At 35.2% G+C, this 22,006-nt stretch overlaps 2 protein-coding genes across 2 annotated transcripts; one reads left to right on the plus strand and one right to left on the minus strand.

Annotated features, from left to right (window-relative positions):
* The first annotated feature begins 9,104 nt into the window (after nucleotides 1-9,104).
* Nucleotides 9,105-16,576, plus strand: LOC109052363. The gene is made up of 7 exons (XM_042777248.1): nucleotides 9,105-9,250; nucleotides 10,023-10,094; nucleotides 10,293-10,626; nucleotides 12,574-12,698; nucleotides 14,443-14,608; nucleotides 15,725-15,862; nucleotides 16,417-16,576. The coding sequence occupies exons 3-7, from the start codon at nucleotides 10,293-10,295 to the stop codon at nucleotides 16,440-16,442; spliced, it is 789 nt and encodes a 262-aa protein (XP_042633182.1). The 5' UTR covers nucleotides 9,105-9,250; nucleotides 10,023-10,094; the 3' UTR covers nucleotides 16,443-16,576.
* Nucleotides 16,577-18,365: 1,789 nt separating this feature from the next.
* LOC109052378 (SLAM family member 5-like) lies at nucleotides 18,366-20,389 on the minus strand. The gene is made up of 4 exons (XM_019069829.2): nucleotides 20,215-20,389; nucleotides 19,811-20,116; nucleotides 18,756-19,040; nucleotides 18,366-18,638 (listed from the first exon to the last, which is right to left on the minus strand). Exons 1-4 carry the CDS (start codon nucleotides 20,255-20,257, stop codon nucleotides 18,496-18,498), a joined length of 777 nt encoding a protein of 258 aa, XP_018925374.1. The 5' UTR covers nucleotides 20,258-20,389; the 3' UTR covers nucleotides 18,366-18,495.
* Between the last annotated feature and the right edge of the window lie 1,617 nt (nucleotides 20,390-22,006).

Raw genomic sequence — 22,006 nt, forward strand, 5'->3', positions numbered from 1 at the left:
GAAGACATTACCTACAGGCTGAAATTCAACTAGCACCAAGCACAATCCAACAGAAGTTCAATCAGTGGTCCTTCAGTGTTGCTTTATGCAAACTGGCCTCCGATCCTTAATCTCTAATATGAAACACCCCCCCCCCACCCAGTGGTTTCTCGATCGCCGATACACGACCACTTTGTTTATGGCTGATGTCAATACCTGGCACACACTAGACGGAACTAGCACTGATAAAAGTTGACTGTGCTGTAACCTCGCATCAACTGAATGTTTCTGGGTTATGAGAAAGTATTAGGTTATTTACCTTTCTGTTACTAATAATAAAAAAGCAATGCCTGTGACCCTTTTGTATAAACATTTACTTTCTTTGTTTTAACAGTTTTATCTAATATCGTATTATATTATGATTGTTAAACAGGGATTGTATACTAATGAAGACAGACAATGTGATCACTGTCTGATCACTCAGGACCTGACCATCCTGCTTAAAACACATTGGCCAGTAACAAAAACTTATCGACCAATGCCGATAATTTAAAAAATGGCAAAAAAAATCAGCAGATATATTGTCATCACTAATCTCCATTCTGCTGTCTGTTTGTTCTGTTGTCAGTGTTTCTATGTTGTACTTTGCACACACACTGTTTGGAATAATTTTTTTGTTTAATTTTATAAAAAATCATCAAAAAATGATCATAATTTTGCATAACATTTGCTTCACATTTGTGTTTTTTTTTTTTATTTTTATTGTTCTTAAAATTAAACCTTTTTTCTTTATTTTAGACCTGATGGAGAAGAAAAGAAGAGAGTGAATAGACTGAATTAGGTGAAAGCGAAACATCATCATGTCCAAAACTGGAGAAATCTTCAGTTTCTCACGCGAAAAGAGAGACAAAGAATCGTTCACCTGCCCTCAGTGTGGAAAAAGTTTCCATACTATAAATAAATCTTAAAACTCACATGAAAAATCCACACTGGGGAGAAAACATTACTCATGTGATCAGTGCGGGAAAAGTTTCAGAGCATCATACACTCTTAAAATACATCTGCGTTCTCACTCTGGAGAAAGACCATATAACGCTGGGATCAATGTGGTATAAAACTTTCCTAGGGCAGAACACCTGAAGGTCCACCTGGAAAGTCCATACAAAGGGAGAAGCCTTCCACGTGTTCTTCATGTGGAAAGAGTTTTAGTTCAGCTGGGTAATTTTCACCCTGGAGAGAAAAAAACCCATGAGAAGGTGCCAATGTGGCGAGAACAAACCTTTTACATGTGATCAGTGTGGGAAAAGCTTTCACCTCAGTTAGGATCACTACACCATCATACTAAAAACAGCTGTCTGAAATTAAATTAGATCAAGCTTATTTAAAGTGTATTGCTGCATCCTCATCAAATATGACCCAATAATGCACTGAGTAATAAAAGCTCTCTTTTCATATAAATCTGTCCCAACCAGCCTCATTAAATCATCATTAGTATAAAGTTGTTACACAGTGAACAAGGTTCATCTTTAAGACCAGCTTCAAGTAATATTTTTTAAGGAAAAAGGGAAACGAATCTAAGATGTTCTTTGATTTGGAAAGCTGAATGGTAATTGTTGTGGACAGAGTTCATATGGACTTAATATCTCAAGATTCATCTGTGTTTCTCATTCCTGGTCTTTCGTCTGATTTTTGTTGTTGCTTTACCCAATGCATTTATTAAATAAATTTCTCATTTTGATTATCTATTTTCATTTTATTTAGTATTATTAATTATTATTATTATTATTATTATTATTATTATTATTATTATTATTTATTTTTTTGCTAGCGTTTCTACTGTGATTGGAAAACAGTCTTGTAAATTTTTGTAATAGCTGAAAACCATGAAGCACCACAAATTGTTTTTGGGCTTTCAACCTAGGGCTATATGCCCCAATCCCTCATAACCTTTAGGGAACATTCTCTAGAAGTTATTTTTAGGTTATTAATAGCCACCATGTAGAATTCTGGGAACATTTTATGGTTAAAAAAAAAAAAAAAAACAAAAAAAAAAAAAAAGGAATGTTCCCCCTAATGTTAGTATTTGGTTCGCAAGAAATAACCAAAGACTAACATTAGGGTTCTGTGTTTGCTGGGTTTTCACGAAACATGAACCCAACAATAAACTGAGCAATACAACTCTCTAAATCTGTCCCTAAGCAGCTGCATAACAAAACATCAATGCTGTCACATGAACAGAATTCATCTTCAGGGACAAACGGTTTTCAGTTATTTAAAAGCTGAAATGGACTTTCCTCCCCAAAGGACAATGTCTAAGAAGTTATATTTGTATATACGCAACATACAAAAAATGCATAGCTTAATTAAATCATTATGCTCATTTGCTCTCTTTTATGAGGTTAATAATATGTAGTAGAAAGTAAAGACATTTTAACCGGTTTAAAAAAAAGAAAGAAAAAATTCAGTGTTGCAATCTAAAGATTGGCAATATGCAGATCTTCAATTTCAAGAAAAAGACTTTTTGATTGTAAGTACATCTCAATAAATAAGCAGCAATGTGGGTCTTGTTTTTACTCATAGCTGATCAGAATGTTTCAGAATGACATCATTTGTTTGTTTGTTTTTTTAATCATTTTCACTTAAAGTATATCAGGACCTTAACACTTTTAAGTGAGAACATTATCTGATATTTCTTTTTCTTGTTCTTTGTCTTTTTAAATCGAGAAAGGTTTGTCTTAACTGTCTACATATATGTGTACATAATATATATATATATATATATATATATATATATATATATATATATATATATATTATATAGTAATCAATATATTACTTTTGGGGCTTTCTATGTTTTAAATCGTTTTAATGCCTAATGAATGAGATTTTACCTCAAAACATAACTGAGATTGGATGAGGTGTCTGGTTTTGTTGTGTTTTGTCTGTCTAAATTAGTAACTGCTTATCTTGATATCCAGTATCACAGACCCAATATATAGTAGCTTCTGAGGATATGGCAAAAGTAGATGGAGAATTATAATCAATTGTCTTGTGATCGCTACTGATCACATTTGGCTTGGCAGGTCAATGTTTTGGCTCAAGTTTCAGTTAAGGTGCATAGCAATATAATCTAACATAGGAAACAAGTAAAGATATAGAATCAGAAGAGAAAATCCTGAAATATAGGAGAAATGTTTGCCAAAGGCAAATTAATATTCACATTTCTTTATCTAAACATAAATGAGCTGTAGTCGATGATCAGACCTGAGGTGACACTGACCTCTGCTGGAGGAAATTAGTTCAAAGTCAAAATCAAAGTCAAAGTCCTGCTTTATTGCCGATTCTTCTTACATGTACAGCACATACATTACAGAGAATTGAAATTGCGTTACCTCAGACTCTCAGATAACACTAAACATGAAGAACAAAATACAGATAGAACAGATTAAATATATAAATACACTATACAAAAATACAAATAAGATCATGTAAAAAAAAATAAATAAAAAAAAAATAAGATAAGATAAGCCACACAAGACACATGGCAGATAGAGTCCAAACCAGTGAAGTAAACAACGGTGCAGATATAATGATTGTAGTGCAAAAGAGTGCAAAAGAGCTTATTTAGTCTGATTAAAGTGGAAGCTCAGAGAGCAGTTCTTTTAGACAGAAGAGGTAGCTGAATGAGGTAGCGCAGACAAATGCTGCATAAAGTGACTGGTGCAGATCACAGTTTGTTAGTGGGAGGGGGGAGTGGAAGGACCTGTGGATGTGGGAACTGGGGGACGGAGGGTCTGAGGTTCAGAGTTCAATGGTGCATGGGGCAAAAGGGTTGGGGGGTGGGGGGTCAAGGTCGGGAGGGAGTCAGCTTCCTGACAGCCTGATGAATGAAGCTGTCCTTCCATCTGCTGGTCCTGGCCTGGAGAATCCGCAGTCTCCTCCCTGATGGCAGCAGACTGAAGAAGCTGTGTGACTGGTGAGTGGGATCACTTGCGATGCAGGGGGCTTTGAGGGTGAGAAAGGTTCCATAAATGTCCTGGAGGGAGGGAAGAGAGACACCAATGATCTTCTCAGCTGCTCTCACCTATGCGTTGAAGTGACTTACGGCCGGATGTGGTGCATGCATGACTAGCCATTACAAAAGCACTTCATGATAATAGGAGTAAGTGCAAACTGGTGGTAGTCATTGAAGCAGAAATGGAGACCGCTTTCTTCCAGACTGGAATGATGGTGGTAGCTTTGAAGGCAACAGCCTGACTTAGTGAAATGTTGAAAATGTCTGTGAAACATCAGTGAGGTTTCACTGCAGTCTCTCAGTACATGCCCAGGAATGTTGTCAGGGTCCCAGAGCTTTGCATGCATTGATCCTACTGAAGGATCGCCTCATGCTGTCTGTGGTCAGTGTCATCACCTGGTCCCGGGAGGGAGGGTGGAGTCTTCTGTGCAGTGGTGCTGTTTTTGTGCCTCAAAGCAAGCGGAGAAGGCGTTCATTTCATTCAGCAGGGAGATGTTTGCTGTCACATGTCTGTGGTGGGGGCTTGGTTAAGTCCTATCCGTAATGGTCTGTATCCCCTGCCCACAGGCTCCGAGTGTCTCTGCTGGTTCAAAAGAAACGATGGCTATCCTCCTGGAGTACTGTCTATAAGCCTATCTGATGCCGCGGGATAGGTTGGCTCTAGTTGTCCTAAGGCCCAACCTCATCTCCAGCTCTGAAGGCAGCATTCCGAGCCTTCAGGAGTCTGTATACCTCATCTGAGTTATCCACGGCTTCTGGTTGGCCCGGACAGTGATGGTCTTTGCGACTGTTACACATTCATCAATACACTTGTGGGATGTAGGCAGTGCCAGACTTCTGAGTACTCTTGGAGGTCTGTGGTGTTATTGTATGGGCAGCCTGCTGCTAAACATATCCAGTCAGTAGTGTCAAAACAGTCTCGAAGAGCCTCTGACGACCCTCCCAGACACAACCTGTATCTGTTAATGAACTGATTTGGCGACTTTAATTAGCGGTTCTGTATGAACAATGGCATTAGCATGACAGTGATGTGGTCTGAGGCACAACGGTGGGGAGGCACAACGTTGGGGGAGGGGGGGTTTGTAAGGCCTCCTCTCTGTGTTGTCTAAACAAAGTCCAGAGTGTTGATTGCCCGTGTTGGGAAAGTCTATGTGTTGGTGTATTTTTGGGAACACACTATTTAAGTCCGCGTGGTTGAAATCCCAGCTAAGATCAGAAAAAACATTGGGGTGGGCTGTCTGCTGCTCACTGAGTTGTTGTTTGTGGTTGTGACCAGTCTGTAATATTATCGGAATCAGAATCAAAATTATCTTTATTTGTCAAGTGTGTGCAGACACACAAGGGATTTATTGTGGTTTTTAAGGTAATATTATCAGACTAATAGAATGATAGACAACTAAAGGATATTTATATAGAGGTTTTTTATAAAAAACATTGAGAACAAATCTAAGATGGGAATATCTAATTATATATATATATATCATTCATATTTAATTTAATATTATATAAAATGTTTGAATTTGGCTTATACAAATGTAATTTTATTTGAAATGCTTTGCTCTTGGCTGTGTCCTTTTTAATTTCTGTGGTTTGCTTGGATCAACTTTTTTTCTATAAATACTATAGTTGAAAAGAAAAGAAAAGAAAGAGAAAAGAAATAAACTTGCATAGAGCTCCAAATGAATTAAAAGTTGCAGGCATTTCTCATCTTTTGGATGGAGAAAGTCTTGAGTGCTGTCGGGCCTCTTAAATTTGAGAAATGCTCAACTTTATAAAAATGACAGGAGGTGAGCAGCGGGCGGCAGCCATTAAAAATAATTGTATTTCATTCAGATTTTAAATGAAGTTTGGACGCTTTCGGGGTCACTGGCTGGGGAAAAAAATTTTTTTAAATAGACAGGCTAAGATTGCTTTGGTCCCGACAATCTATTTTTTCCAACTGTAAAAATGGTGATTACATTGGCCATTACTGAAGTCCCCCATAGAATTATACAGGTGCTTCTCAATAAATTAGAATGTTGTGGAAAGTTCTTTCATTTCAGTAATTCAATTCAAATTGTGAAACGTGTGTATCTAAATAAATTTAATGCACACAGACTGAATAGTTTAAGTCTTTTGGTTATTTTTAATTGTAATGATTTTGGATCACATTTAACAAAACCCACCAATTCATCCTCAACAAATTCGGAATTATGATGCATGCCAATCAGCTAAATCAACTCAAAAAACCCTGCAAAAAGGTTTCCCTGAGCTCTTCAAAATGGTATTTGGTTCATAGACTAGGCTACACAAATCATGGGGGAAAACTGCTGACGACAGTTGTCCAGAAGACAATCATTGGACACCCTTCACAAAGGAGGGTCAAGCCACAACATTTCATGCCAGAGAAGCTGGCTGTTCACAGAGGTGCTGTATCCACAGCATGTTAACAGAAAGTTGAGGTGAGAAGGACAAACGTGTGGAAGAAAAAGATACACAACCAACGAGAGAGAACTGCAGCCTTATAAGGATTGTCAAGCAAAAATCTATTCAAGAATTGAGCACGTGAACTTCACAAGGAATGGACTGAGGCCTGGGGTCAAGACATCAAGACCCACCACACACAGACGGCGTCAACAGGAATTTGCTGCGAACCACAGACAACATCAGAGGCGTCTTAACCTGGGCTAAGGGAAGAAGAACTGGACCTGTTGCCCAGTGGTCCAAAATCATCTTTTCAGATTAGAGCAAGTTTTGTATTCATGTTGGGAAACCAAGGTCCTAGAGTCTGGAGGGAAGGGTGGAGAGAAGCTCGTAGGCCCAAGTTGCTGAAGTCCAGTGTTAAGTTTCCACAGTCTGTGATTGATTTGGGGTGCAATGTCATCTGCTGGTGTTGGTCCATTGTGTTTTTTGGAAAACCAAAGTCACTTGCACCCCTTTACCAAGAGATATTTTGGAGAACCTCATGCTTCCCTTCGGCTGAGCCAGCTTTTTGAAGATGCTGATTTCATTTTCCAGCAGGAATTTTGCACCTGCCCCACACTGACCAAAAGCATCAAGAGTTGGTTTAAATGACCATGGTGTTGATGTGCTTGACTGGGCCAGCAAACTTACCAAGCCCTGAAATCTATGGGGTATTGTTCAACGAGGAGAAATTAGAAACAAGAGACAAAAAAATGCAGATGAGCTGAAAGCCACTGTCAAAGAAACCTGGGGCTTACCATTACCACCTCAGCCCGTGCCACAAAAACTGATCACCTCCATGGCACGGCCGAATTGAGGCAGTGATTAACGCCAAGGAATTCCCCCCCCCCCCCCCCCCCCCTACCAAGTATAGAGTACATGTACAGTAAATTAACATACTTTCCAGTACAGGCCAACATCATTCACTAATTTTTTTTGTATTTGTCTTGTGAAGTATTCTAATTTGTTGAGATAGTGATTGGTGGTTTTTGTTAACTTTGAAGTCCAAAATCATCACAATAAAATAACCCAAGACTGACTATTTTCAGTTCGGTTGCACTGAAATTTATTTAATACACGAGTTTCACAATTTGAGTTGAATTACTGAAATAAAGAACTTTTCCACAACATTCTAATTTATTGAGATGCACCTGTACACATTGGCTACAGACACACCTCAAAGCGGATGAGTTCTGGTGTTCTGAGCAGCACTAAGAAGGGCTCACTCACTGCAGTGAACAGTCCGTAAGACAGTAATTTAGGAAAGGCCTGGAAAATGAAGACAAAACTGGCTGTCGTTGCCTTCCAAATACTTGCACATAAGTTTTAGCAACTCCTCCATAACAGTTAGCCTATTTGGCGAAACAAGAGGAATGTGATATATAAGGCACATGATATATTTATATCTAAGTATATTTAATTGTGTTTGTTACATTATACTCTGTACATAAAACAGTAAAGATTTGACAATTGAGGTGTGAATAGACCTCATTTACTCCTTATTTTAAGTTTATCCGTTTGCTCTCACTGATAGAATTTTTTATTTAGCTATTTTAATCATCTCTTTTGCCAATTTTGAATTGTAATACATTGTGTAAATATACAGTGAAGGGGTGGATTTCAAATCTCCTTCTCTCTTACTATATAATGAACAAAATAGTAGGTTTTTTTCATATAATCAAATGTTATGTGTCATAGAACGGGAGTTGTCAGTTTGAGGTTTGTTTTTATTTTTATTCTGTGGTTCTCATGAGAGCTGTACAACTGTGCTAAGGACAATGAAGATCACCAACACACCACATGTACCACTAAACCACTTGTCAACAGTCTTTAAAATAACATATTTTATGTCCCATAGACAAAAGAAAGGGAGAAAGTTAAAATTACATGAGGGTAATTGAATGATGACAGGGTTCTTATTTTCTGTGAGCTATCTGATGATGATTATGAAGGATTTTGAGGAGTGATAAAAACAGGAATGGGTGGGTGAGCTGAAAGAAAATAAACTGACAGTTAAAAAGACTACTGTGGTATTTGAAACAAAACTGAATTAAATTAAACAAACAAATGTCCAAAGTGTTTGACGAAAACAAATGACAAAATACTGTGATGGAGAGTCTCAAATCTTAAAATTAATTTTATCCACATTGTACAATGGCAAACATTATAAAGAGAGAAAGACCCTTTAAAAACAACTATTAGCCATCAACATTGCCACACAATTTTCAAGAATCAAATAGCATTTATTATTACAATGAAATATGTTTTCAATTATTTGTGTTTTTACGTTCTCATGGGCAATTTTATAACTTAAGAACTGTTCTTAAATATGACACTGTTTTGATAAATGTAGGGATCACATGTGGCTTGTTTAGAATAGCTAATGATGGTTGCTGCTGGTGAATAAACATAAAATAAAATAACACCATTTTTCTTACTAGGTCATTATTAACTGGCCCCTGGACACTCAACAATTTTTAAAAGCTATTAAAGTTCATTACAGAAGTAAGCCCCCAAAATGATCACAAACCCTAATAAAAAGCCTATTTTATACCATGAACAAGTCTCCCTGTATGAATATGTTTGACGTTTTGACCCAGTCCAGGTTTACGTTGAAACGCTTCGAAATGGTATGACGTAACGCGTCCTCTTTTACCTCTTTCGCGGAAATCACGTGACTTGGTCTGTTCGCTGCGAGTCCATTATTAGAATACTGATGAATCACGGTTCTCATTCAGTTTAGATGCGGTCAGAAGCGACATATAAGTATGAGGAACCTTTCCTTCATTTGTTGGATTTTATTACTCGTGGACGGTAAGTCCCCTTGATTTGTATCAGCCTATTTTTATTCATATTCAACACTTTCGGTTTCAATATAAGCCAGAAACAGAAAATGAGCATTCGCTGATATCTTCTAACTTTAATATCTCCAGTGTTTTAATACATACAAATGTGTATTACTTCTCAACAAATGGACGTTGTTGTGATAAATCACACTAGACCAATGCGAGTGTATTTCGAGGGTAAGCTAGTTGTGTATGTATGTGTGTTTGAAGATTAGAGACACTAGAGGGCGCTGACGGCCTGGTTTTTTCAGTAGCACTCTTTGTACTTGACACTGATGTGCACAGTTTACTCAGATTATTTGTATGAGATAAATATGCAAACATTAGCCTATTCAAGTTTGAGACGTGTGTGTATATATATATATATATATATATATATATATATATATAATATAATATATATATATAGTATATATATATATATATATATATATATTTGTAATGTTTAGGCTTAATGTAATTTGACATGTTTTGCTTCTTTCCGCTATGTACTGTTCAGTCAACATTGTAAAATCCAAACATATTTTTTCTTAAATGGACAGCACTGTTGTTTGAGCTGAAGCAATAATAGGAATTTTGTTAGTGAAAACTTATTGTTTACTGTTTTAGCAAGATCAAAAAATCAACGTTTGTATAAAAGTGTCTATAATAATGCATTATCATATTTATAGCAAAAGCTGACATCTGAAGCTATGAAAATAAACAATTCTTGTTCAATTTTATTCTCTTGTGTTTTCCAGTTTCTCCATCTGGTCATGTCAAAACCAATGATGAACACAACATGGCAAGGATAGAGCAGTATTCTGGCATGAGTATGTTTTCTCTTCCCTTTAATTTTTAATAGTTATAATGGATAACGCCTAGTATAGGCCTAGGCCTATTTATGCCTTCCATGCAGTGACTATGGTTGAAATTTAGTTATACAGTAAATTTGTTGTTTAAAAAAAAAAAAAAAACCTTATTAATAATTAACAGAAACAAATATTAACAATTTCTCTTTGCTCTCTCAGATGTGTTTTGTTGCTGTGGCAGATGGAGTGAAGACGGTGGTAGTGGTGGAGGGAGATTCTGTCACTTTAAACACTAATGTTACTGCAATACAGCGGGATGATACCATACTGTGGATGTTTGGAGATGATGATAACTCTATTATAGCTAAAATGAATGAAGCAGCTGGAATTTTCTCTGCCAATGATAATGAGAGATTCAGAGACCGACTGGAGCTGGACAAACAGACTGGATCTCTGATCATCAAAAACATCAGAACTGAACACACTGGACTTTATCAACTAAAGATCAAGAGCACAACTGAGATATCGAAGAAATTCAGTGTTACTGTCCGTGGTGAGTAACTTGTCTTATAATAACTGTAAACTGATAATTACATAGATTCAAGGTGCAGTATGTGATTTCGGAGAAATGGTGTTGAAAGTGAATTGGACCGAACCCCAAAACACTTGTAGCCAATCAGCAGTAGTTGTCTAAATTGTGAGCAATACACAAAGCTTACTTCTCCCCGACAACTTAGGCAAACTTGTGTTTATTTCTCTGTTATTTGCATTATAGATTATTTAGCCTAATCTGTTTGCGTTTTGATCTCAAAGTTTATGTGAAGTGATGTGGTGTCTCTGTGATAAGGTTTATGCATTCACTGAGAGCTTTATTTATCTTTTAAATGCTCCTTATTATGGTTTAATACTTCACCCCTGACCAATTAACTAATTGTTTAAATGAACGACTAACGGTTGACTAGGAAAATCTTTATTCACGGGCAGCCCTAGAGATTTTAAGAAAGACTGTAGATAGAGAGAGGGCTGAGAGACATTACAAAATAGAAAAGATCAGGAGAATATCACTGGAAAAAGAAGGCTTAGGATCAGGCAAAAGCTTTAGGGAGCGCATTAATATTGGAAAATTTTACAGCAATAAAGAGAGACAAGAGCAGGAAGGCCATTTGGCCAAATGATGAGGCAGAAATATGTTGTTAGTAACATTTTAGACATCTAATACAATTTATATCAGGATCAGAGATATGTGGCTGGGCAAGCCATGCATTGCCAGAGTGAACTAATGCCATAACTATCTTTTATCCTAACAAAATCAAAGTAATTACAATATTTCCATCCCCTGAATGTAAGATTTTCCACATTCTAATCTTACCTGCTGTACTGGTGGCTTCATGTGCCTGTCAAGTCATTCAAATTTTGAAATTAAATGTAGGAATTATTGGATTGTTGCACTTCAGATTAGTAGGAGTTGAGGCATAAAAAGTAACTATGTATGGAGCTGTTTTAGGGATGGTAACTGAAATTGTATTCGTAATAAGTAACACTACTAGTTACTGCAAAAAGTAATATTATTACTATAACTAGTTACTGCCCAACACTGATTTTCAATAGTAACAGGACCGTTTTGAGTGTCAATTCATGTTAAAGAGAAATGATTTTTATCATTAAGTGGATTTTTTTGTTTTTGAGTTGGTGTAATGAAGGTGTTAATTAATTAATTCTGTTCATTCAAAACTCAATGCTATCTCACGACCAATTTGTACATATTTTACAAGGTGGCTAATTCGTACGAATTTGAATGACCTCACTCGTACGATTTTGTACGATTTGTCTAGACCCCAGTGATGGGTAGGTTTAGGGGCAGGGTTAGGTGTAGGTCATTTGTACAAATTCATGCGAATTGTGCAACTCGTAAAATGCATATGATTTAGCACAAATCGTATGAATTTGTACGAATGAGGTTGTACAAATTCATACGAATTAGCCACCTCGTAAAATATGAACGAATTGCCGTGAGATCAGGCTGTCAAGACTATATTCAGTGTTTCTCGGAATCGCTTAGTGCACCTTTAATTGTTTGAGAACAGTTTATGTACTGCAAAATGATCAGGTGTCCCCTTTATAGATTGATTTGGATTTTTCATCTGTAAAATAAATAGTTAAAAATAAAAACGGCACATGGAAAAGACATTCAGAGTACAGTGTGCTTATTCTGAGCAAAACTTGCAATAGAAAAAAATTTATACAAATAATATTATCAGGTAGAACAGAACTTTAAAACTAAATACATACTAAATACGATTTCAGAGATTTATTTTAGAACAATTTTCAGTTCAGGTAATATTACATATTTATGAAAAGCCAGTCCAAAAGATGAATAGGTAGGACGAGAAAGTTAATAGACTCGATGCAATCCAGCCACACAGTATGGTGATGTTCACCAATTAGTATATACAAGTATAACTCTTTCCAAACATTGTTCATGTGTTTGTTGCTGTGACAGATGATGTGCAGTCAGTGTCACTGATGGAGGGAGATTCGTTTACTCTACACACTGGTGTTATTAAAATACAAGGAGGTGATCAGATTGTGTGGAAGTTTGGAGGCCAAGGCACTCTCATTGCTCACTTAACCATTTAACAGTCGCCCTCACTCGTTGAGCTCAAACACAAACCTGACCTACACAAACTAAAACAGTCACAGTTCATGAACCCTCTGGGCTACAGACATAACTGGGGTCTCTTTAGAAAGATACTAGTTAAGAGTTCGTTGCTCAAGTATCCGAAATTATTATTGCAATGTAGACATAAATTAAGAGAAGCTTAAATATTTTGACATGTAATAGTTAATATATTTACATGAAAGGTATTTAGGTGTAAATAAATGGAAATGTGTCAGAGCAACTTTAAAAGCAATGAACTCAAAGCCACAATACTGACCAATTTATAAATCAAATTAGAAGACGGAGCCACTGAAAATTAGGTTCATCTAAGCTTTTCTTCTTGAAGAATGCTACTTTTAAAAAGAGCACTTAATACAAGTGTTTTAAGAATAGCTGTAACTCACATTCAAATCAGGCTCCAATTCTCAAAAGGAACACCCACTTTTTACCATCTAATCCATTCTGATGTATAAAATCAGGCTGGGTCCCATTGTTTCCTCATTGGATGTACTATTTCACTTAGCAATGCACCAAATTGGATAAAAATCAGTTGCAATAAAATGGGTTGCAAAATTTGATTCACATTGACTTTACGAATTAAAAGTGATGTGTTCTCAGTGTTAAATTATCTTTTTTTATCTCCCAGTTTGTTTGGTAGGGTGGGTATTTTATTGGTGAGTTATTTAATATTTATTAATGAGGAATGTATGTATGAAAAAAATGATGTTGTTGTGTTTTTTTAAACTGTTTGAGCATCACAATCAGCTTGGCAAAGCAACATTGACTTAACCACTGGAGTGAGATTAGTGCATGACTTAATGTTTAAGTAACCAATGGAAGATGAGGGGGGTGCTTGAAAAAACCTGTACGAATACAGTTAATAAAATTTACTATTTTTTTTATGATGCCAGTGGCCTATGAATTACACAAGGTAAATTCAGTAAGACTGAATAACACTAATATTCTCAATGACAAGTTCTATTCTTAAAAATCTACATATGGCTAACTGAAGAATCTAAACAATCCACATAATTCTCTGTAATCTTTTGTTGGCTGCATTTTACACCCATCAAAATTTTAACTAGCGTTGCATTGACTGACTGTGCACAGTGAAGACTGGGTTGAGCATTTCTGGAGGTTACGCTATTAGAGTGTTTTGAATCGCTGACCAATCAGTGCTGCAGAAAAAATGCTGACAACAGGTTTATTTTATTCGTAAGACTCTAACAAATATGATAATATAGGGTTTTATTACTGAAACAACCTCAGAGTGCAAAATTTGATGTAAAATATAAAAGAAATGTAATAGTCCCTTGAGAAATATTACTTAATCAAAACAAATGTCACCTCAATATTTGTCTTAAATTTGAAATTTTTTAATTAAAAGTCTAACTGATTTTTTGTTTCAAATAGTTATCATGAACACCACACTGATATCTGCATGACTGAATTTATCCGTCATCGTCTCTGAACAAAAACAGTTCAGAACTCAATGTTTAAATGTTGCGTGTAATTATACGAAATCCTAATACAAATGAGAAATATCTTATTGTTATAATATCGCGGTCATATATTTAGAATCCTGAGCCTTTAAACTGTCGAATGACATATTGTAAGTCTATATTAATTAAGACTTTGATAGTAAAATTATTCAGTAAATGTAAACTTACTAACCTCGGGACCGTCGATGGTCTCGAGCAAGTTAATGGATTAAATGGCACTACTGATGCTAGATGGAAAAACATGATCAAACTGAATGATCTTACTGGAGACCTCACCATCAGAAACATCCAAACTGAACATTCTGGAGACTATGATCTGGAGATCAACAACAGCAGCATGATCTTACACAAGAAATTCCATATTGCAGTTAGTGGTGAGTGGCTCAGACTTTTCTATCATGTATTGTTTTTTATGAATCTGTTGGGTTCTACAATTATCAAATGATATATTTTTATGTAAACCCTACCATACAGAGAACGGTTTAAATGCTCAGATTCTTATCTAATATTGAATTAATGCAGTCAAAAATGTATTGTTAATTGCGTAACACTTTAGAATAATGGTCCATTAGTTAATGTTAGTTACCTACTTTAGTTAACATCATCTAAGCAAGAACAATCCTTCTACAGCATTTATTAATCTCAGTTGATGTTAATTTCAACATTAACTAATGCGTTATTCAAATCAAAAGTTGTGCTTGTTAACATTAGTTAATGCACTGGGAATTAGCATGAACTAACAATGAATAACTGTATTTTCATTAACTAACATTAACAAAGATGAATAAATACAGTTATAAATGTATTGTTCATTGTTTGTTCATGTTAATTAATGAATTAACTAACATTAACTAATGGACCATTATTCTAAAGTGTTACCGTTAATCGTACAGTCAACAGTGCAATCTAAATTTCTCAGCATTATTATTATTATTTAGGTTTAAATGACAGTTGCTAGCTTGCAGGATATTTCACTTAAAACATGAAATGTCTGTCATTATTAATGCACCATCATGTCATTCCAAATAGATATTGCTTTCCTTCTTCTGTGGAACATTAAATAACATTTGAGCTTCTTTTTGTTTGCTAGAAGAAAGTAGGTTTAGAATGACAACAGGTTGAGAAAATGATTACACAATTTTCATTTTTTTGGGTGATCTATAACAAAAAAAAAAATGTGAGGATATTTCAATGTGACACAATGAAGGATTCCTTTGTGCGTCAGTCTCCCCCTGGAGGATGGACAACTTTGAGTTGGATTCGTATTATCAAATCAACAGTCATCCACAATGGTGACATTAGAGTACTTGAAATGAGGCAAGATTTTCACTAGTGATCACTGGCAGACATAGAACCGGGTACTGCAGTCTTATGAAATGCCTCATATTATTGTTCATGCATGTATAGCCATTAGGAATAAATTAAAATGTCAATCTGCCTCTTGTCAACATATGTCTTCAATAGCAGGAATATTTGCTGATCTATTACAGAGCTCCCCCCGCGTTCACATTGGGAGACAACTGGCCCAGTGTTGGCAGGAATTGTTGTTATCTTAATCCTGATCGGAATTGGAATCTGTATTGGGCTCAAGATGGGTTGGTTTGAAATATGTTGGCCATGTAAGAAGAGTAAGTAAAATGAGTATAATTCAAGCATGAAATTGAATATGTCAACCTGACATATTCAAATGACAGAAAATGTTTGGTTAATAGGGGGAAGCTAGAGATTTCTTGACTAAATTAGCAGTTTGAGTCCATCTGTTCTGACTCAACATTAAATGCTTAAACAAACAGGTCAATGTTTCGTAAGTCCCAGAGCCAGAGTTTCAGAAATTAACCTATCAGCAGCTCATTTCTTATAGTCATCTCTGCATATTAAACTGGGATAAGTATTTTAACATCAAAACACTGCACACATCTCCTTTGATGTTTTATTTGTATTGATTTTACCATTTGAGTTCACCTGTTAGAAAATGTAAAACAATATATATATATATATATATATATGAAAATGAAATGAATGTGGCTTGAAAGATAAATAACTGTAAAATGTATCGTTTATTTTGCAGCTTTTATTGTAAATTTCTTTGGGTTTGTGTAGCTGTAGCATTAACATTACATGTAGATCAGAACTATTTATCTCTCTCCTTGTAACGCTTGTGATTCTTTTCTGTTTATTATAGATGGTGAAACAAATGAAGTGCTATAGGAGGCAGCAGCTAAACAATGACCAACAGCAGTAGGTCATAGTCAGTTCACATTAGAGTTTGAGAATCAACCATATGTGCACTGTGAAAGGAGTTAAGACTTTTTTTATTTGAAATGTATATATATATATATATATCTATATATATATATATATATATATATATATATATATATATATATATATATATATATAGGGAAAGGTGAAGGTGAAGTTGATGCTTGTCATTCAAACTCATTCATTATCTTCAAACTATGGATGTATAGCTACTGTACATTAATGTATAATGTACTTAACTGTATGCTCAGTAAGGCCTACATATGTATTCACACTACATCTAGCATGTTGACGTCATTCTGTGGTGCCTGCTGCTTTAGCTGTATGTGCTGTGCATACTATGAGTGCTCCAACTGACTTGAGAAATATTTTCAGTGAGATTATTATTTCAACAAATGTGATGTGTGTCCAGTATTTCTGACAGAACTGGGATATGGTTACATGACAACGGTGTACTAAAAGCAGAAATGTTTACCTGCATTATTAATGAGATGTTGGTTGTTGGTGTTTATTATTTGTAAAGAAACACTACATGTTTGATTTGTTCTGACTGCTTTCTCACTGAATAGTTATCTAGAATAAAAAATGTATGCTGTGGCGTTAAGGTTCATCTTCATTGGAATTACTGGAATAATTAAGCCTTTTAAATAGAACATTGTGTCCACATACTGTTTGCTCCAAATATACATTATATCTTTCTTCTGTGTTGTTCTGTCCAGTGTGATCCAGTGTCTGATTGGTTGTGTTGAGTGAGTAATCTGTCGAATTGAAACACGTACTGTACATATTCACTTCTTTGGTTTGATTTGAATAAATGTGAGAAAAAAAAAACTGTTGATCCTTTGAATGATTATTCTGTAGCAAACACAGAATTTTTACCTAATTTATGTATACTTTATACATGCACATATATCATGACTGTATTAACGTTTTAATGTTTACAAAAAGGTTTAAACAGGCCCAGTTATAGAATTGTGTAACTGAGTGGCATTTTAAAAACTTGGCTGGGCAGCATTATCTTGTTTTGGTTTATGATTCAATTCAAACAAAACCTTTGTAAATCCAGAAGCATTCACTTTGAATCATAATGACATTTTATTTGTTATCAGATGCTCACAGTAAAGGAAGAAAGAAGCAAACAGTATCATGACAATGTGCATCTATTTTATGTTTTGTCAAACTGGTGGTGAATTTGTAAAAACAGCCAACGGGCAAAAACAGCAACACTTGTGCAACTAGATTCCTGCACTGATAGGAACAAGAATACACTTCAAAATAAGAGTCCTTAAACACAAGATGGGGAAAACGAGACAGAAATCATAACAGCAACATGCATAAAATGATAACAAATTTTTTGGAAAATAATACCGTTAATTACATGTGTAACTTGATACCAATGTTACCAGTACTATGGCAATGTTTTTTTTTGGTTTTTTTTTGGCTACTTGGATCAAATATACTTGCTCAGTTATGCAGTCTTACTTAACATGTAGTTTCAGGTTTTTTTTATTTTTTTATTTTTTGTTGACCTGTGACAGTTTGGCACTTTTTTTCTATGAGTGTGAGACTAATGTCTCTTATGCTAATGTAGCTATACAATTTGCATTTGATTTTAAATTACTTTCCTTAAAACAATACTGGATTTAGGATCTACTAAGTTAAATAAAAAAAAAAAAAAAAAAGTATAACCTGCCATTATTATTGTGGAAAAGCAAATATATTTAAGCTTTTATTATTTATCAAAAAGAAAAACAAAGAGTTAAAAAGCACACTGTTTATTGGCAATTTGTTTTATTGTCATTTACTGCTAAGGTAATATAATACAAAATATAGCATTATAATTGTGTATTTTTCATTTTTATATATTTATTATATATATATAAATTAATATATAAAAAATGTAACTATATTTGCAATGCTGTTAGCCTAACTAGAAACACATCATCACAGTCTGTCAAAAGGCTTCATTATTTTTTTTGATCCATTCATTATTGATCCATCATCGGTGTCTCTCTTGTTCATCTCTTCTGGATCTGATGTCATAAAGCAGCACAATGAACGCAGCCACAGCAGCCAGACCCACCAGAGCAGTGACGACCAATCGGATCACAGCTTCAGTCCCTCCGCCATAAAGGACTTCATCTAAAGAGGGATCTTAAGCTCAGAAACTAAATTTTCCAACTCAGTAAATAAATAATATCACACAAATGTACCTGACCAGAGACTGGTTCAGTAAATAAATGATAACTGCTAACATACCTGAACACAAACGACAGAGATCGGTAATGCAGACATGTTTGGTCTTGTTATTGAGGGGATTGTTGATCACACAGCTGTAGGTGTTTTTCTCCTGATATTCCACCTCCAGAGGTAGAGAGAGACTGATGCTGAGATCAGACACACTGATGCTGGACAATAAACTGTTTCCTTTGTACCAGGAGAGAGTCACACGACTCACATTCACCACTGAACACAGCAGTGAACATTTTGAGCCTGATGAACACTGTGAAATGTCACTGGTAACGACAGGAATGGATAGTGGAGCTGCAACACATCAAATAAGACAAAACCCGAGTACATTAAGAGGTACAAGAGAATGTTTTATTCTTGAATGTTGCATTAGTGGTAACTATGACCTTACCAGCACTGCACGTTTTGTAAGTGTCTACACCGGATGCAAGCATTATGCTGTCTACACTGGAAACGAAGTGGTGCCTTGGCACATATATACATACATATACATACACACATATATATATATATATATATATCTTATATATATATAAAACATATACTCGCACATGCAAACTTGAAACCTATACACGCACATGCACTCTTAAAAAAATAGAAGAACCATTTTTGGTTCCACAAAGAACCATTCAGTCAAAGGTTCATCTCTTTCTTATCGTTTTATAATCTGAAGAACCTTATTTCGCCACAAAGAACATTTTGTGAAACAGAAAGGTACTTCAGATGTTAAAGGTTCTTTATGGAACCATTTAGACAAAAAGGTTCTTCTATGGTATCATGAAACAGCTTTATTTTTAAGAGTCTATACATAATAAAAAAGGCTGGTTGCACTAATGTACATTCAAGAGTGTAACAGGTGATGCCTCTATAAATAATAAAAATAAATAAATACAGTTTTAAAAAGTCTAAATGGTTTTAACAGTAAATTTGGACCATAGTCTGAAATATATCTGTAAATTCAAATAGTAAAACAATCCTGAAATATATTACTATTAGACTATAAGAATGATATAGTAGCCTGTTTACATTATGAATATGAAGAGGACATATTATACTCTACTCACCATAAACAGTTACACTGAATCTCTTGATATGCTCCCTATTACTAGTAATACTCAATTCATATACTCCAGCGTCTGTTATTCTGGTATCTTTGATTGTGAGAGATCCGTTTCTGTCCAGCTTCAGTCTGTCTTTGAATCTCGTATAATCATGATAGGTGAGGTTGCCCATAATAACGTTAGCTATGAGAATGCCATTAAACCTCCACTCGATCTCATTCTTCAGCTCTATTTCAGAAGCGTTAGAGTCCAGAGTGACAGAATCTCCTACCATCACTGACACTCCATGCGACTCGACATCAAACACACCTGCAGAACAAAATTAAACGACGTAAATATTTAAACCTTAATGTTAATTTTCGTACTTTATGATAAAACTTTTTTTCATGAACAGGTTTATAACTTACCAACTAGGCACAACAAAAAGAACAAATCAAATGTGCGAATCATTTTCGTAAAGTCTCAGAAAACTGAAACTCGTGTGTCATTGTTTAAATGTTAATTTTGCGTAACATAGGAACCCCACAGAACTCTGACAGTCCTCGCAGTGTGCGCGCTTGACCTCGCCCAGGCGGCAACACGTGGTGTTGTATGCATCTGTTCAAACAATAGAGGTTTATAGAGAGGCTGGTCCGGTTGTGCTTTCGGAAGTAGGCTTTTGCCAAGTTCGGGTTTATTTATTTGTTTGTTTATTTATTTATTTATTAAAATTTTGCCGGGTTGTGACTAGAAGGGGTACAGCAAAAGTAAATTAAATTTGCTACCTATACGATTGTGTTTTATTAACGTTACCTCTACCCTTTACAATAATATAAATACAGTATTTATTGTTGTTCAGCGTGACAAAAATTCCCCAAAACTGATATGCGCATGTAGTCGCACCTGTCCCATGATCTATAGCCTTAACCGTTTTATCGCGGAATTGGGCTGCTTAAACAGGTTGACATTTTGACGGATTTTAGGTTCTCATTATTTAGATTATATGTAGTCCTAATGTATGCGTTATGAATGAATGCTGAATAAATAACAAACACACCACCTGGGGGGTATTCCAGATTGTATGTTGTGTGACATACCCGGGTATGTTTAAGAGTAAGTAAGTGGATAACCTCAACTTTCGGTTCCAAAAAACCGGAGGTAACTTTCAGGGTATGTTAGTAGTCATAGCAACTCACTCTCTGAACTTAACCTGCTCCGGAGAAGGTTATGTTCCAGGGTTAGTTCACTTCAGCGAGCCTTCAGTGGGCGTGACAGATTTGCACAGCATTATATAATATTACAATATGTAATATAGCCTATTATATATATATATATATATATATATATATATATATATATATATATATATATATATATATGTTAATGAGGGAAGTGCTAATATAAGTAAATAAGGTAATATATTATTCTAATATGATTATTTCTTTTGTTGGCATAAATAAGAGTTATCTATATAAATTATAAAACACTATGACAAGGTAATGTTTAACTTATATATATTTATTTATTTTATGTATTACATGTTATATTATCTCACACATGGAGGGGCATTTTCTATAATGTCTAAATTCTAAATCAAAACTCATATCTAATATGACTTAATATATAATTAATATAAAACAAACAATATAATTCACATTCTCAAGGATTAAAGATTAAATGGAAAAAAATTAAAATGACTGCACAGCTATCAGTTAGGTGGCGATATGCACTAAGCATGTAAACAACAAAAGAAGAAAGAAACAGTTTGGCGCGCTTTTTCTTAGCGTCCGTTTCCATAGTGACTCGTCGATTCGTCGCTCTTTTGAGAATGTCTTGAGTCTTAACCAGGAACATACTCTGAGTTGAATGAAATTACTCGCGGACGCTGTTTTTGGAACCACATACCTCGAGTAAGCAAGGTTTGGGGTTAATCAACCGAGAGTTCAGGGTTTAGTTCACGGTAAGTTAACCCTGCTTTCTGGAATACACCCCTGTAGGCTAGGCTATATTCTGAATCAACAAGTCTGCGGTTGTTTTTCATGTCCGCGGGTTGAAGCGACCCCAATACCAATAACGTGATATTTAGCCCCTAAAATGCGAATTTTACCAAGGCAACCCTGCCAAAAAACGTAATAACGTATATCGGAATGCAATTTTTTTTTTATCGGGGAACCTCCTGGAAACGCTATTGGGCTAGTTTTGGACTAGTTTTGAGAAGCA

Source organism: Cyprinus carpio, chromosome A20 (assembly GCF_018340385.1).
Source record: "Cyprinus carpio isolate SPL01 chromosome A20, ASM1834038v1, whole genome shotgun sequence".
Taxonomy (NCBI): domain Eukaryota; kingdom Metazoa; phylum Chordata; class Actinopteri; order Cypriniformes; family Cyprinidae; genus Cyprinus; species Cyprinus carpio.

Excerpts from the sequence above, each read along its gene's own strand:
- LOC109052363 (XM_042777248.1), top strand. The coding sequence starts at position 10,293 with ATGTGTTTTGTTGCTGTGGCAGATGGAGTGAAGACGGTGGTAGTGGTG. Across the intron at positions 10,627-12,573 it reads ATTCAGTGTTACTGTCCGTG|ATGATGTGCAGTCAGTGTCA; the intron begins GTGAGTAACTTG and ends TTGCTGTGACAG. Across the intron at positions 15,863-16,416 it reads ATGTTGGCCATGTAAGAAGA|ATGGTGAAACAAATGAAGTG; the intron begins GTAAGTAAAATG and ends TGTTTATTATAG.
- LOC109052378 (XM_019069829.2), bottom strand. The coding sequence starts at position 20,257 with ATGATTCGCACATTTGATTTGTTCTTTTTGTTGTGCCTAGTTG. Across the intron at positions 20,117-20,214 it reads CTTTTTGTTGTGCCTAGTTG|GTGTGTTTGATGTCGAGTCG; the intron begins GTAAGTTATAAA and ends TTTGTTCTGCAG. Across the intron at positions 19,041-19,810 it reads ATTCAGTGTAACTGTTTATG|CTCCACTATCCATTCCTGTC; the intron begins GTGAGTAGAGTA and ends GATGTGTTGCAG.